The 17,130-nt window shown below is 41.5% G+C and overlaps 1 protein-coding gene across 5 annotated transcripts in view; it reads left to right on the top strand.

The window, feature by feature from the left end:
* The first annotated feature begins 1,584 nt into the window (after positions 1 to 1,584).
* TRPM8 (transient receptor potential cation channel subfamily M member 8) overlaps positions 1,585 to 17,130 on the top strand; it is a 52,902-nt gene continuing 37,356 nt past the window's right edge. For all 5 annotated transcript variants that reach the window (XR_013989389.1, XR_013989390.1, XM_081016096.1 and 2 more), the window contains exons 1-7: positions 1,585 to 1,728; positions 7,965 to 8,082; positions 10,559 to 10,632; positions 12,198 to 12,354; positions 13,124 to 13,301; positions 14,311 to 14,483; positions 15,100 to 15,274. Coding sequence is in view for 3 of the 5 variants with exons in the window: in XM_081016096.1 (XP_080872222.1) it covers positions 7,993 to 8,082; positions 10,559 to 10,632; positions 12,198 to 12,354; positions 13,124 to 13,301; positions 14,311 to 14,483; positions 15,100 to 15,274 (847 nt within the window). In the remaining 2 variants the exon portion in view is untranslated. The remainder of the gene's footprint in view (positions 1,729 to 7,964; positions 8,083 to 10,558; positions 10,633 to 12,197; positions 12,355 to 13,123; positions 13,302 to 14,310; positions 14,484 to 15,099; positions 15,275 to 17,130) is intronic.

The following is a 17,130-nucleotide window of genomic DNA, read 5'->3' as shown; positions in this document are numbered from 1 at the left end:
AGAAATCGGCACCTTCTCTGCTGATGCATTAGGGAACCAACACAAGGGTTAAAAGGAGTTTCTGTGACTACGCATTTAGAGAAAATGTAAAACCAGTATTAAAATATTATGTACTAATGTATAGTTGGTGGCGCTGTGGTCTAAAGCACAGAGCCTAGGGCTTGCCAATCAGACGGTTGGTGGTTCTAATCCCCGCGACGGGGTGAGCTTCTGTTGCTCGGTCCCTGCTCCTGCTCACCTAGCAGTTTGAAAGCACGCCAGTACAAGTAGATAAATAGGTACTGCTCCGGCGGGAAGGTAAACAGTGTTTCCGTGTGCTGCTCTGGTTCGCCAGAAGCGGCTTAGTCATGCTGGCCACATGACCTGGAAGCTGTCTGCGGACAAACGCCGGCTCAGCTCCCTCGGCCTATAGAGCGAGATGAGCGCACAAGCCCAGAGTCGTCTGCAGCTGGACCTAACGGTACCTTTTTATAGTTGCAAAATAATAGCAATAATGAAGTAATTGTTGGAGCTGCAACCTTTTTTGACCTGTTACAAAAATAGCTACTTTCACTTATTAAAAATTTCACAGCTGAGCTTAGTCGCATAGCATTTTGAAACAACAGATAGCACTTAACCTAAAAATATCAAGCTTCTGTACATTTATGACCTAAGATGTTTGAAATGGGTTTAATTACTTAAGAGGCTATATAATGGATAATGGATCTCATCAAAAAAGACGCCTGCTGATGGAGTCAAAGGAAGTTCATAGGAATCCATGTTCAGTCACAAACAAGGATGACTAATACTGTAGAGTGCATTTTCCATGTTGTTGAATAACATTTGCTTATTTTTAGATCAAATAACTAATATTTGTATAATTCTACTTGCATGATTTTACCCACAGTGCTCTTGATTTTTCTTTGAGCAGAACTTTGGCTCGGAGTAAATCTTTTGGAGGGTGGCGTCAGAAAAGGTATAGTGTCAATGAATGCACACTGCCAGCAAATTCCTGCTGAGTGTTTTACTCGTATTCAGCTGAGCACAAGTAGAGATGATGCATATATAAAATCTACATGCTTTATGTAAAGTCTAAATTCCACTCCAAATGTCAAAGCAGCGAAGCACACATGAACAACCCCCAAAAATCAACAACCCACAAAACTAATCGAAATATCTTGAGCCTAAGACTTTGAGAGTTAATTCTAATATTAAGCTTTGTAGAGTTACTGTCAATCACCTATTAAGAGTCTCCCCCCCCAATACATTTTTTTAATGAGATGCTTCTCCAGTCAGTAGCAGGTTGCTGCCTTTTCATATCTGATTTTTTTTAACAGCTTGATCAATATTGAGCAGGTGAGATGCCAGCTTGCAGTCATGCAAGCTTATTAATTTTCCTTAAGGAATATTTTGTATTTGTGGGGATTGCAATTTTACTGGAAACAGCAAATATTATATCATAGCAGATTTCCACTTTTTAGATGTATGAAAAGCAAATACTTTCCATTCTTATCAACATTGTTTGCAAATATTCTCCTGCCATTAGTACTTATTACCAACGTGATTTGTTGCAAACTCCTTATTTCCCCCCCTTACTTCAGCTCCTCCCACTTTTGAAAGGTGGAATGACACAAATGACCAGGCAGGCAGAGCAGTGGATAGTGGAAGTCTGTCAAAATCCTCCTGCTGCACACACTACTTTTCCAAGGCTGAGGAGCTGTTGCAGAGTGCTCTAATATTATTAAATAGGTATGTAATATTGTACTTTGCCTTCAGCTTCTTAGTAGTTATCCTTAGTTACTGCTGGTCATTCTTATCTTAGTAGTTATCCTTAGTTACTGCTGAATATTTCCTTTAATATCTGTGTTAATAAGCTTTTGTAGCCTGTTGTGTGCTTCCATTTATGTTTAGTTAGGAACAAAACATTATAGTTACTAAATACTGGCAAATATTAGGGGAAAATATGTACTCCCCTGCCTGAGGAGTGCTGCTGAGATACATTTATTTTCAGAGTATATCTGGCATTTTATAGTGATACTACTCAGCCATATAAATCCTTGTAAACAGCTATGGCATGGGCTTGAGGTTGCCACTATGTTCATTCACAAAACTTTTCCAGCTGTCTATAATACATTTGTCTTTAAATAATTCATGTGGATAGTGAAATTATTTAAATCCTTTTGAGCTTTGAATGAATAATGAATCATCTTCACATCCAGCTTAACTGAAGTACTGTCCACAGTTTCTTTTTCTTTTTTGGGTGTTAAGGCTATTAAATAAACCAGGTGGTGAAGCTAGTAATTATGACAGAGACAGACCAACAAATAATGTATGGACACTTTATCTAGAATAGTCATACTATGAAACTTACATTATGGTGGTAATTTTAAAAATAAAATGATGGAATAATTTGCTTTCCTGACTATGAGTGCAAATCCACTGTGTCAAGTCTATTGATTGTGGTCAGAATTCAGGATTATTTATGACTTAGGTGCGGGCAAATACAACTGGCTCTTTGGAATTTGTATTTTCCAAATGACCTATTTGCTCACTTGCTGAAATTGAATCTAAATCTTGGGACTGGAATTTCATTAGAAGCATAGAAACAATATTTTACATGTATTTCTTAAATCCAAATGTGTTAAGCAGCCCTAAGCTCAAAATGCCCTGTAGATTTGAAAATTCTGGTAATCTTTTTGGAAGCCCATCAAAATTATTTGTATTCAGCTCCTGGATTGGGACCCTCTACACAGGATTAAGGCCTGACCTAAGGGGAGTTGCAGTAGCAGCACTACCACCAGGTAAATTTATGACAAAAAGAAAAATATATAACTTGGGCCACATGTGGGTCCTGGGTCAAAAAAAGGCTGGTCTCTACACCCACCTAGAATGATTTGTTACCATTTTTGGGGGTGGGGGGGTGATTTCAGTTGGTTGAAATATGAAGGGTGAATATTTCTTTCTGTTATTCAATAGCGTGCCTGTGCTTTCATCACTGAAATGTTCACTGCTGTGAGATATTGTTGTGTGGGTGCTAGTGCAGCTTATACTTATTATAGCAAAGAGTTCTCCCTATTCTGAAATTCAGTAGTTCTCATGGGGTGCATGCAAATATATGCAGGCATCCCTACTGCTTGCCTTGGAGTCGTATCCTGATTTCTTCTTCTTTCCTCTGCAAGTAGACAGTCTGTCATTAAAAAATAATAATCAAACACCTTGCGATTTTATCCAAATAAATATTAATCAATATTTTTTTTGTTTGCTTATTTGTTTAAACTGTCCTTTGCTGAAAACTAGCAGAACCATGTTCATTCATTCATTCATTCAGAAGCTTTCTTTGCCTGCTCTTCATGAAATGATTGCAGGGTGAGTTACAGTATTATTTAAAACAGAAACAACGAGCCAGGAAAAATGAGATCAAGTAAAATAATCCAGAATAAAAAACATAAAAGCACAAACAGTTACAGGAGTGAACTTGCAACCTGGGCAGACAAGTTTTAATCTGGTGCCAGAATGTCAATACAGTAAGTGCTGCCTTGCAGCAGGAGGGGATTCCTCAAGCAGGTGCCATCACTGAGGCGACCCTGTCCCATGTGACCGGCCAATATACTTCCCCTGGTAATGGGACAGAAAGAAAGGCCTCCCCAACATTCGGGTCCTAGGCAGGCTGATACAGTTCTCCTAGAATCAGTACTGCAGGGAATATTGCACATCTGATCAAAATGACGTATATCTGTACTGACTCAGTTATAGAAAGTAGACCTGCTGGGAGTATACATCCTAAGTTACTGTAAAGCTCTTCATCCGTTCTAGCAGCTTTAATATATACTTATGTTATCAATGTATCCACTGTGACACTGGCCCTTAGGAATCCCACCCATACAGAAAAGACCTCCCCCCTTCTCTCTGCTTCAACACCATCAACAGTGTTCTGTAGCAAATCCTCCAGGCGACACTAGTGTTGCTATGGAAATGCTCATCTGAACCCCCCTTTGCAGTAATTTAGAGTGAAATCCATTGTAGAGCATAATTGACTGCTACACAGGAGATAGTCAAGTTGTAGTGCCATGTTTTGATGGATTTTTAGTGCTGTAGCCAAGTAGAAAGGACTGGTGCCATCAACTGGAAGATGCTTGTGTGAGCCAAATCTCAGAGGGTTCTGCTAGGAATATGGAGCACACAGGACAAATTGGTACATAATTACAATAGGTTGACACCCCCCCCCCCATGGCGTTGCTATGAAACGTAGTGATTTCACAGTGATGGCACCCAACGGTATCATTTCATGTACATTGGTAAGTGCTGTTGTTAAAATGCTTGAGAATGGAAATAGCTGAGATGTTTCAAGGGTGTCCTTTTTTGGTGTGTACAAATAGTTCCAGAAAAGGAGAGAGACAGAGAGGTTTTTGTGGTCTCTGTTGATAGCTGAAGAGAAGTGAGATACAGTGTTTTGATGCATCAGACTATCAAAGCAGTCTGACAAAGGAGCTATTTGTAAAGTGAGGTGAGACTGGAGTAGGACTTGAAGGAAATGAAGTTATTCAATATTTAAAAGGTGGTCTGTTCACATCATGAAATGTCTGTTTTGCTTTTGAGCAAAATACTGCGTGTTGTAGTGAGTCAGAAAGAAGACTAAATACTTCAAAAAGTCTATTACTGAATGGATAGATTTATTGTGAGCAGTGTTAGTTCTGAGGACACAGCATGTTGGATAAACCCAGAAACAAGGGCATACCTCAAGACCAAGTTAAATAATTATTTTAGGGGTATCATTAATTGATGCTGACTTTATGAAATCAGACACCCATGTGTCCCTATTTTCCAGGGACATCCTGAATTTAATAAAGCCATCCCAGTTTTTTATTTGATCCCAGAAGGTCCCACTTTTCCTTAGGACGTCCCTATTTTCATTGAAGAAATGTTGGAAACCCATAGTAAACTGTTCAAACCCAGTACAGATCAGTTCTAAGTACAGTGGGACCTCAGGTGAAGAACTTAAATCATTCCGGAGGTCCATTCTTAACCTGAAACTGTTCTTAACCTGAGGTACCACATTAGCTAATGGGGCCTCCCGCTGCCGCCACACGATTTCTGTTCTCATCCTGAAGCAAAGTTCTTAAGCAAAGTTCTTAAGCAAAGGTACTATTTCTGGGTTAGTGGAGTCCGTAACCTGAAGCGTATGTAACCTGAAGCGTCTGTAACCCAAGGTAAAGGTAAAGTTAAAGGTAAAGGGACCCCTGACCATTAGGTCCAGCCATGGATGACTCTGGGGTTGTGGCGCTCATCTCGCTTTACTGGCCAAGGGAGCCGGCGTACAGCTTCCAGGTCATGTGGCCAGCATGACTAAGCCGCTTCTGGCAAACCAGATCAGTACACGGAAACACCGTTTACCTTCCCGCCAGAGTGGTACCTATTTATCTACCTGCACTTTGACGTGCTTTCAAACAGCTAGGTTGGCAGGAGCAGGGACCGAGCAACGGGAGCTCACCCCGTCATGGGGTTTTGAACTGCTGACCTTCTGATCAGCAAGTCCTAGGCTCTGCGGTTTAACCCACAGCGCCACCCACGTCCCTGTAACCCGAGGTACCACTGTATAAAGCAGAGGTGAAGGTGCACACACAGAGGAAAATCTGAAACCTTGCCCCACCAGTCCATTTTCCTCCCACAACCTTTCTCCCCAGGTTCTTTTCTCCCACTTCCCCCCTCTAGTCAGCTGTGACTCCAGTTCTGGGGGCCATTATGGGAGAAAGAAGAGCAGGCAGCCGAGGTCCAGCAGTCTCTGCTCCAACAGGTCCATTCCCTGCTTCCACTTTGCATATGAAGGGGGCAGATCGTCGCACGGAGCTACTGCCATCACATGTGTTTTGAGTCTCAAGTACACTTTGTCACTGAACTAGAATGTTGTTTATCCTTTCCAGATCCATTTACATTTTCCTGCTACTGGTGGGTTTCCATTGAAAAAAATGCTTTCACATTTTTCAAATGTACAATTAGTTTTTTTATTGCATTATTTATCCATCAGATATTCTACCTGAGACCCTGTATTTCAATATCATTCATAGCAAAATGGTATAAAGAGAAGTACCCAATCAGAAAAAAATGCAAAATGCCCAGGTAGCAGACAGGAATATGAGGAAATGATCTTTAGGGATGGTCCTTGCCAACTGAGAAAGAAGCATGAAGAGAAATTCAAGAAAGGGAAGGGAAGCAGGTCGTACATGAAATAGAGGGAAGCAAAGTGGAAGCCGTACTCAGACCCCACCTTGCCCCTTCTCATTACAATCCTGAATAAGCAGTGGAACCCCCCCCCCCATTCTAGTATGTGCTGACTGTTTTTTGTAGGGAGTGGGGCTCCCACAAATCTATCATCTATCATCTATCTATCTATCTATCATCTATCTATCATCTATCTCTATCTATCTATCTATCTATCTATCTATCTATCTCTAAATCTATCTATCTATCTATCATCTATCTATCTATCTATCTCTGGAAATGTAATGATATGATGCTGTTTAACTGAAATATGAATAGCAAAACTTAGAGTTTGTATAACAACTATGAGTGCACAAAGAATAATAATAATAATAATAATAAAAATAATAATAAGTGTGTGTATTATTACGCCTAGGGGAAGTGAGGTTCAGAAAGTGTAGCTTGCCTAAGCCTGTCTAGTGAATTCATGAGTAAGGGGAGGTCTGAACCATAGTCTTCCTAATTTGCTGCCTTTAGCTACTCTACTATATCCTCATAGGGGATGTTAACGTTACTCATTGTTTTAAAATGCATTTCCTCACACACTCAAGGCCAATTCAACAAACCCAAATGCTAATATCAACAGTTGCAGTGGTATGTGTTCATAGAATTGTAGAGTTGGAAGGGACCCCACAGTCATCTAGACCAACCCTCGGCAATGCGGGAATCTCAGCTAAAGCATCCATAACAGATGGACACCCAACCTCTGCTTAAAAACCTCCAGAGAAGGAGAGTCTTCCATCTTCTGAGGGAGTCAATTTTGCTGTCAAACAGCTCTTTCTAGCAGAAAGTTCTTCCTGGTGTTTAGTTGGAATCTCATTCCTTACAACTTGAATTCATTGGTTTGGCTCCTAGCCTCCATAGCAGGAGAAAACAAACTTGTTCCCTCTTCCATTTGACAGCCATGTTGCTAACACTTGGTTAAATATTCCCCTTCTGTGTAATTCCTAGTACCTTTTCTTCTTCTCCTTTTTATGGGTGTCTGCATAACCCTCTTCATCAGAGAGAAACCTTCACTTTATAGTTTTCAGTGAATGCTGAACATGCATCTTTTCCCCCTGGCCTTTGATGCCTGAAGTGTGTTTTTAGGATCCACCTGATACCTGTGGCTGTAATTTGTTTAAACTGCTTTCAATACTGAATTTTACCTTGTTACCCTAGGACCTGCTGTAGAAGGGCATGTAATAAATTTAATCACCTCCATCACTGTCCTATCAAATAAAATAGACCTCAGTGGGGAGGTTACTGTATTCAGTAGGGGATGTGTGTCTGAATAGTGGTGACATGTTTGCAAAGCATTGGACAGAAAAATGAATGAACCACAATGTGTCCCAACTACATTGGGTCTTTTAGGCTATAATATGCTGCTGTGCTCAGAGATCACTAATCATTTCTGTCCGCGAAGGAAGCTATGGACAGTCTGAAGTAGAAGAACCTTTATTGAAAATAAAATGAAGAGACCATTATACTAAAGGAAACACTTCTATAAGAAATGGGTGGGACCCTAGAGGATAAGGTAGTGGCTGAAAACCTTTGTGGATGGCATGCAGAGAATCCACACATCATGGTACACTCTCCAAACCTTTATGTGGAACTCACTGTCATGATTATTAAAAAGAAAACTAATAGCAAATGAAATCACATTAAGCTAATTTTTGAAAATGACTGTTTGAATCCCAAAATTCCATTTAAAATGTAAGAGATATCACTTTGGTTCTCTCCTTGGGCAGTTGGTGTTACTCAGATTTTGAAGATACCATGAGAAGTCGAAGGAATGGTACCTTGGAGAGCTCAAAAAGTCTTTATTCCAGTATTTCTCGTAGCACAGATCTATCATACAGCGAGAATGTAAGTAGAAGGATTCTATTCAACTTATATTTGTAAAATCCTCCTAGGCTCATTAGCTGATTGATGCAAAATGTGACTGTGCTGTGTATGGAGAAAGCATATACTTGATGATGAACTTCCTTTGTTTATTAGTGGTCAGATTCTGGGATTTACAGAGCTTGTCTACTTTTAAATTTACTGTGAGTATTGTGTAAAAGCTGACAGCAAATAGTTCAAGATACTGTAGGCAAGTAATCAGCTACAGCTGAGAGAAAAGTCCAGAGTTGACCTCATGCTTAGACATCATTGTACGTGTAGAGCTGGTATCATCTTATGCCCTTGTTACCATTTTCTTTGGTATAACATGTGACTGTCCATTAGTTTCAATGTGTCTACTCTGGTGCTCTGACTGTGAATTAGTTGGATTGCTCCCTTTATGTTTTGATTTTCTCTTTGTGAAACTCAGCAAATTTCAAGTTTCGAATAATGAACCTTTACTTAACAGAGGTTTCTAGGCAAGATGGACAAGGTTTGGTTTAGTTGTGTTAGTCGTGGAGGGTAAAGTAGGGTCTGTCATATCCCATTCTTAGTAGCAGGTTGCGTGTGGGAAGAGTTTGCACAGATTTGAAAAGGGTCAGATTGTTGATGGATGGAGGGAAGGAAGGAAGGAAGGAAGGAAGGAAGGGAGAGAGGAAAGAACAAGAGTAGCAGTTCGCCTGTGAATGTGCACAGATTCTTGGATGAAAAGGGTCCCTCACCAATGATCTAAATGAATAAATGAACTGCCCTGAGACCCCCCCCGGTATAGGGCGGTATATAAATTCAATTCACAACAACAACAGCAGCAGCAGCAGCAGCAGCAGCAACAACAACAACAGTTTCACCAGCCATATTCCGTGTCTTCTGAAATCCTGGCCTTACCTTTTTTTCAATCATTAAATGACCCAAGGTAGTCCCTTCCTGGGTTTCTTGCTCACAGATGCTGACAAGTACATCTAGAGAGCAGTTCTCCAGAACTGAACAGTACAGTTTGTGCAAATCTACCAATCAGTCTCACAAGTCATTTGTGAGCTATCAGACTAGCAAGCTGTATACTGTCTGAAAGGAGGAGCCCTTGATCAGTATATTTTCTTTGACAAGTAGGGTTGGAATCCCCTGCTAAATATCTTCCAAGATGCCCACTCACACCACAAAGAGCTCATAACCCACCTCTCTCAGCAGCCAGAAGCATCATAGCCAGACACTGGAGAGACCTGTCAGGAGTGAACATGGACCAATGGTACCAAGTAGTATGGGAAACAGCTTTTCTAGAAAATTAACCAATAAACTGAAACTGACATGGGGACAAATAGAAGAAGACACCTTCACTCCAGTGTGGCTCCCCTTTATCACATATACAGCCCAACAAGACAACAACAAGAATCTGCCGACAGCATACAAACCAATCTGGCTAACCTGATCCAAACACCCCCCTCTCACACACAAAAACAAATCTCACTACAGCCAACCAAAGACAACCAAAGACAGCCACCCCCTAGGCCACCCCAACCTCTCTCATCACCAAGGAAATACAACAAGCGAATAGTAAGAGAACCCACACAAGTGACACAAAACATACACTAAGTAGAAGAATAGAAGCATTGCCACCCGACCCCACCCCACTTGCCATGCCCCTCCCCCTCTTTTCTTCCTAACCTAACACTGTATGTAACACTGATGTCTTATAACAAATCATACTGACCTTTAGAAAGCACAACTTGAAAAAAGAGACAATGCATGTATTTTGTAAACTAAACAATCTTTAATAAAAATATATTTTTTAAAGTAGGGTTGCAATTATTTTACCCTGACCTTCAGGCAAGAATTTGAGATCACAGTTCTTCTTTGGTTAATTCAAGAGAAGCCCAATTTTCATTTTCTGCTGGGTTTATGTGATGCAGTTATAATTATACTAGATATTGCTATTATCTGAGGTTCTGTGTTGGTTTTTCACACAGTACACCATATGTAGAATTATCATTGTGAACGTTTGAAACTGTTAAGTGTAAGCACCATTTGATATTGATGCAGAGGCCTGGTTCTCACTGAAGGTTCTTTGAACAGTGGGGCAGAGTTGGAAGCCCAGCGCTGATCTGTATACCCCACCATGTGTGAAATCCACACGCATGCTGGAGTCATATTAAGTAGCTGTCTGTGTTTTGTTGCATTTATAGAAAATTTCTATCCATGAACTTTTAAAAGGCTATCACCTAGGTTAAACTTAACAGTGAAGTGAATGTTTTTTTAAAAAATAGAATTATTTAAATAGTGTTTTCATTACAATTCTGTTCTGATGACCTTTTGTGCTTTGTGAAGTAAAAATAGCTCTACCTTTGCTAATTACCTTTTTGGAGACAATGTATGTATTTCAAAGAGTGTATTACACACGATGGTAATTCGTTGTTTGAGGAGTGTGCAATCGGATTTCACTCAACTCTTCTACATCTTGCTCCCATAGGACCTGGTGCACTTCATTCAAGAAAACTTTAAGAAGAGAGAGTGTGTCTTTTTCACTAAAGATACCAAGTCAATGTAAGCAAATATTTATTGCCAAATTCTGAACAAGCTCCAGTGTAAACATTTACCGGTACATACTGCTACTCATTGAACACATTTGTAAGAAATGAATCCCAGCTCTTTCTGATTCTAGCACTTGCTATGTCTACTGGCAAGAAATCAGACCCTGCCAAAAAATCCAGATCTTTTGAAAAAGACTGAAGATCCCATTCTGATAAGCAACAACAACAACAACTTATTTATATCCCGCTCATCTGGCTGGGTTTCCCCAGCCACTCTGGGTGGCTTTCAACAAAATATTAAAAATACATTAAAACATCAGTCATTAAAAATTTCCCTAAACAGGGCTGCCTTCAGATGTCTTCTAAACGTCAGATAGTAAGAACCTCTGCCTGGTTCCCTGTAACTTCGCTTCTTGCAATGAGGGAACCGCCAGAAGGCCGTTGGCACTGGACCTCAGTGTCCGGGCTGAATGATGGGGGTGGAGACACTCCTTTGGGTATACTGGGCTAAGGCCATTTAGGGCTTTAAAGGTCAGCACTAACACTTTGAATTGTGCTCGGAAACGTACTGGGGGCCAATATAGGTCTTTCAAGACCGGTGTTATGTGATCTTGGCGGCCGCTCCCAGTCACCAGTCTGGCAGCTGCATTCTGGATTAGTTGTAGTTTCCGGGTCACCTTCAAAGGTAGCCCCACATAGAGCGCATTGCAGTAGTCCAAGTGGGAGATAACTAGAGCATGCACCACTCTGGAGATACAGTCCACGGGCAGGTAGGGTCTCAGTCTGCATACCAGATGGAGCTGGTAAACATCTGCCCTGGACACAGAATTGACCTGTGAGTCCAAAATGACTCCCAGGCTGCGCACCTGCTACTTCAGGGGCACAGTTGCCCCATCAGGACCAGGGAGTCCCCCATACCCACCCGCCCCCTGTCCCCCCAAAACAGGACTTCTGTCTTGTCAGGATTCAGCCTCAATCTGTTAGCTGCCATCCATCCTCCAACCACCTCCAGGCCGCTCACACAGGACCTTCACTGCCTTCACTGGTTCTGATTTAAAAGAGAGGTAGAGCTGTGTATTATCCGCATACTGATGAACACCCAACCCAAACCCCCTGGTGAATTCTCCCAGTGGCTTCATGTAGATATTAAAAAGCATGGGGGAGAGGACGGAGCCCTGTGGTACCCCACAAGTGATAGCCCAGGGGTCTGAACACTCATCCCCCAACACCACTTTCTGGACATGGCCCAGGAGGAAGGAGCGGAACCACTGTATAACAGTGCCTCCAGCTCCCAGCTTTAGATCGGGGTAGTCAACCTACAGCCCTCCAAGTATTGCTGGACTTAAACTCCCATCAAGGATGTTTGGAGTTTCAGCCCCACAAGAGCATCTGGGGGGCCACAGACCAATGACCCTTCCTTCTTTAATTGGCCAGCAGTCCTTGACTTCTTATGTCCTTATCATTTAGATTTTTGAATTATTTCAGATCACTTTGTTATGCTCCCTGTCAAAACGGAAACAAACAAAAACTTTGATGGTTAATTGTTATTTCTCTTCCCCAATATACATTTCTTGATAGTGACAATCTATGTAAATGTGGGTACGCAAAATCACAGCATGTAGAAGGGACTCAGATGAGCAACCATGAAAAATGGAATTATAAGAAGCACACTAAAGAATTCCCAACGGATGCCTTTGGTGATATTGAGTTTGAAAATCTGGGCAAAAGAGGAAAAGTAAGTCAATTAAATGTCCTCTTCGTTTTTCTATAGGATTTTTGGTTGTCATATTTTCTAAAGGATTAATTTCAAAAGACGAGAATGTTTTGGGGCTGAGAGTCTTATCTATTCTTTCTATCTAATTCTCTTGAGTCTGTGATTCTATGAAATATTAAGTCCCCCAAAAGTACTCAGTCTTTCAAAATAAAATTGCCAGGAAACTTGTTAATTTTCTTTTTCCATTTGGATACATTCAGAGGGGAGTTTGTAGGTGCTGGGATAACTGTTGGCACCAAAGAAAGAATAGAGTAGATGTTTAAAACTAAGATTGAAGACTGAGGCAAAATCTCTGTTTGCATGCACACTCACACAGTGGACGCATGAAGGGATAAATGCCGACCTGACTTTGAAGAGCTCTTAGAATGAGTTGAGTTCAATGGGACTTACTGTCTGGTAAGTGGGGTTAGGATTGCAGGCTCAGGCATTCATCATAAGTCACCAACAGGAAGGATAAAAGAAGACATCCAAGGTGAATAGGGCTGGTGCATCGATTAAGAATCCTTAAAATGAAATGCTGCACATCACAGAACCTTGCACAAGTTGGTGCCTTTTATGCAGTCAGCGTCTTATTTACACCAGCTCTTGGCTGAAGAGCTTAAAGCAGACATGGCAGCATCCTGAGCGCCATGCGAGTGAGAAGAGAAGGTCTTGACAAAATGAGGCACCTGCCTTTTGGCTTGAGTGGAATATTTTTCTTATTGTAAATATGATTTTCCTCCCTTTTAAGTATATTCGCCTCTCGTGTGACACAGACTCGGAAACACTCTACGACCTAATGACCCAGCACTGGCACCTGAAAACACCCAACCTCATCATCTCTGTCACGGGCGGAGCAAAAAACTTTGCTTTAAAGCCACGTATGCGTAAGATAGTCAGCAGGCTGATCTATATTGCACAATCTAAAGGTAAAACAACCAAGCCTTTCCTCCCAAAACACTTGCTTTATCGTAAGCAAAAATTAAAAATGAGCCTCAAGGCATGGGGGAAAGGAGGGACAGTGTCTGAAGCATAACCTGCTCTCAGTTCCGCATGTTTATTGCCACCCCAGCCTTTAGGAATCAATTTCAGGCATTGCAGAAACTGACCACTGATCCTTCCCTTCCCCCTCTATCCTCTCACTCTGGATCCCTCCCAAGTAGATGAAGGCCGCATGGAGAGGGTGGGCTCCTACTCTGGGCCTCTCTGGCCCATTTCTCAACAACGTGCAGGACTCTTCTTGACTGGGACTTTCCTGCTGGGCAACAAGGGCTCATGCTCATGCTGTGGCTCTCAGCCTCTAACCCTGTCCTGAAGGGCCTCCTTCTCCTGACCCACCTTGATCGCTCAAATGCCACAGCACCTCCCAGCTCATCTCTTCCCCAGGCTGTTCCTCAGTGTCCCACCACCACAATCCGGGGTCTAAATTGTCATCTCCTTTGTCCTCCCTGGGGGGTTCTTGGGCAGGCGGCTCCCACCACTCTTCCTCATCCAGCCAGTCCCTGACACTCCTGCAGCCAGGCTGGTGCCAAAGGTATCACTCTGCGTTCCTTTGCGTTCCACACCAGTGAGGCCAAGAGGGGGGTCTTGACAAACATGGCCAGGACACCCACTTGTCATCATTCTTTGGCTCTGTCTAGCAGATTCCAATTGCTGTTTTAAAACAGTTGCTTTAAATTACTTTCTTTTGAGCCCAAGCGCTCAGAAAAATCTGTCAAACTCTTCCTATAATTTCTATTTTTTAGTTAGGTATTTTTATTTATTTACTTGATTGGGGAGCAGCTGCCCCTCTGCCCTCCGGCTACAGTCATGTTATAGTGATACACACACACAAAATTCAAGGTATGGGAAGCTTCCTTAAATGTTTTAAAATCTATGAAACAGTTTACACATTCATCGTGACCCTGTTTGGCCTGGCTTTGCACTCTCAAACTGCAGGGGCCTGGATATTCACTGGGGGAACGCATTATGGATTGATGAAGTATATTGGGGAAGTGGTGAGAGATAACACTATCAGCAGGAGCTCCGAAGAGAATGTCGTTGCTATTGGAATAGCTGCTTGGGGGATGGTCTCTAACCGAGAGAGTCTGATTAGAAACTGCAGTGCTGAGGTACTGAACTTGATTAACATCCTGCAGTTATGTTACATCTTTCCTAGATTCCAACTCGTATATGTAACCCTATAAATGTAGCTTGTTGCTGTATAAATGAGGTGTTGGCTTCTTTACTTAAAGCACACCCTTGTGTGCCCTGATATCCTGGCTTATTTATTTGAAGCTTAAACAGTCCTGCATTTTGATGTATTGTTGATGAAATGGCTAAAAGTGCATTCCAACCTTAATGCATAATTCAGAAGGCAATTTAGTTAATTTTGTCTCTAGGAATTTGGAGAACTCTGGGTAGATGTATACTTAGAAGAGAAGGGTGTAAAGTTTTAAACTGCCAGGGCAGCAGTGGGCTTAGAAACGGCACAGGTTCTTGGAGGTGGGTCAGGCTAGGCAATACAAAAATGAGAGAGGAAAGAGCAATGCAGGTGATGACCATGATTCACAAGAGGCTATTTACAAAGAGTGTGGAAATAGGTTGTAAATTTGCTATATGTACGGAAGAGTATTTCAAAGTTCTAAGAGGTAAAATAATAGGTGGCTAGAGGTATCCTGTTGCGCAACAACTGTAATCAGTTGGTGGAAGTAGCTTAATTTTTATTAATGTGGCTGTCTTTTCCAGATGTATTATTCCGCACCCTATATCATGGATGACCTCAAGAGGGACCCACTGTACTGTCTGGATAATAACCATACACATCTAATTCTGGTTGATAACGGAACTAATGGATACCCTGGCATAGAGGCCAAGCTACGAACCCAGTTAGAAAAATATATTTCAGAACGCATTATGCCAGGTCAGTTTCTAAGGAGCACGAGGGTTGGTGCAATGCATTAAAGGAATATCTGAGGGCGAATGAACTGGTTGTAATTGTGAATTGTTTTAATTTGGGTTTCTTTCTTTCTTTGTTTAAATAACTTTTTATTGAGTTTTATAAACAAGGATAATAAGGGTAATAAATACTACAAATAAGTAGAACAAGTCTTCTCATGCCATTTGTATGTCACAAAAATAGCATCATAAATTTGCAGTAATTTCTGCGACCTGGGTTCATTATTAGTGGTCACTTTATAGGTTCTTGGTTTGTGAATTGGTTTAAACAAAAACAATAACAAAGGGCAAACAGGCTAGAAGAGACAACGTTCAACACCTAGTCAGGAGTGTTTTATTTGGTTTTATGGTAAAATACCTTCAAAGAAGTTATGCTTGAAAGGAAGTCTAAGAATATATTAAGTAAGTAAATAAATTAAAGTATCTTAGCAAAAGATTTTTTGCTGATTAAATCTATTAACCCAAAGCATTAATTTTATACTGTTTCTGGATGGAAATCACGGGAAATATTATTATTACTATTTATAAGGCTTAGTCAGTTTACATAACAAAACACAGAATAGCTTAAGGTAACCTGAGGTTGCTGCCTGGAGGAGCTTACAGAGGAAAAATAATGAAGAGAGGAGAAGGGAGGGAGGAGAGGCAAGGTAAACAAGGCAAATATCCAAAACGTAACAGGAACTTTAAAAACCGTTACAAAGTGGTGAGTACAATTTCAATTCCCGCCCCCAACTTTATCTGCACAACTGTATGTTAAGCAGAACCCAAATTAAAGTAATAGCCAAACAAAAAAACGAAAAAAAGGATGGGAGAGTGAAAATGTTAAGCATAATGGAAGAGCCTCAAAGTTCACGCAGGAATCTTAGGATAGCATGCAGGAGGTTTTACCTAGATAGTGGCAAGAAAATATTGGTTTAACAACAATGCTCATAAAAATATGTCAGTATTTAGTGAAATATTTATGCAATTTTGCTTGATGTACACATTTTTGCAAGCCATTAGAAAATTTAAAAAAGGAGCTGTGTTTTGGATCATGTAAAGTGCAAATTAGAAAGGCTCTCATTAAAATCCTAACCAAATCCCCGTCCGTCCCCCCCAAGTGCCTTACCACACTGCTCAGTTGGCTGGATCACGATGCAGTTACAGAGCTTATAGGGCTGCTTAAGTAGAAGCAGTCAGGCTCCAGTTGGTGGTAGCAAGGAAAGCCATAGGCTGTGACAGTCTGTGGCCTCTTCTGATGTTTAAAATTGGCCCTCTGCCCCCAGCTTTATACATGACCTGGGCCAGGGCAGCCCACCCATGAGGCAAGGTGAAGTGACCACCTTGGGCAGCAGAACTGGCCTCCAAGGACTGCATCTGCTGCTGCTGAGATAGTGGCAGCAATGGCTGTGGCGTACAAGGCGCCATCCAACTGTCTTAGGGACTGAGGTGGGCATCTGTGGGCAGGACATATAAGAGCTTTGTGGGATGGAAAGATGGCAGACTAGTCATTGACTGCTGACCAAGATAACCAAGGCATAAATCTTGGTTACTAAAACTCCCTTGGCAGATAAGGGGGGTTGGGAATCAACTGCACATGCTCAGAAGAAGATATTAATCACACCAGAGACAAGGAAGTCTTGGTGTGCGGAGGAATATCTTGAGCGCGGAACCTTCATCGGGCCCATGCGGCACATAACAATCATTAATTGAGGACATCAGGTCAGCAAAACCTCCTTTTAATTATTTAAGTAAGTAAGTATGAAATGGATTTTTTTATCCACCAGTTAGTTACCACCCAGGGACGCGGGTGGCGCTGTGGGTTAAACCACAGAGCCTAGG

Source organism: Podarcis pityusensis (genome assembly GCF_964106645.2).
Source record: "Podarcis pityusensis genome assembly, chromosome: 1".
In the NCBI taxonomy this organism is placed as follows: domain Eukaryota; kingdom Metazoa; phylum Chordata; class Lepidosauria; order Squamata; family Lacertidae; genus Podarcis; species Podarcis pityusensis.
This window is presented reverse-complemented; position numbering and strand designations above follow the sequence as displayed.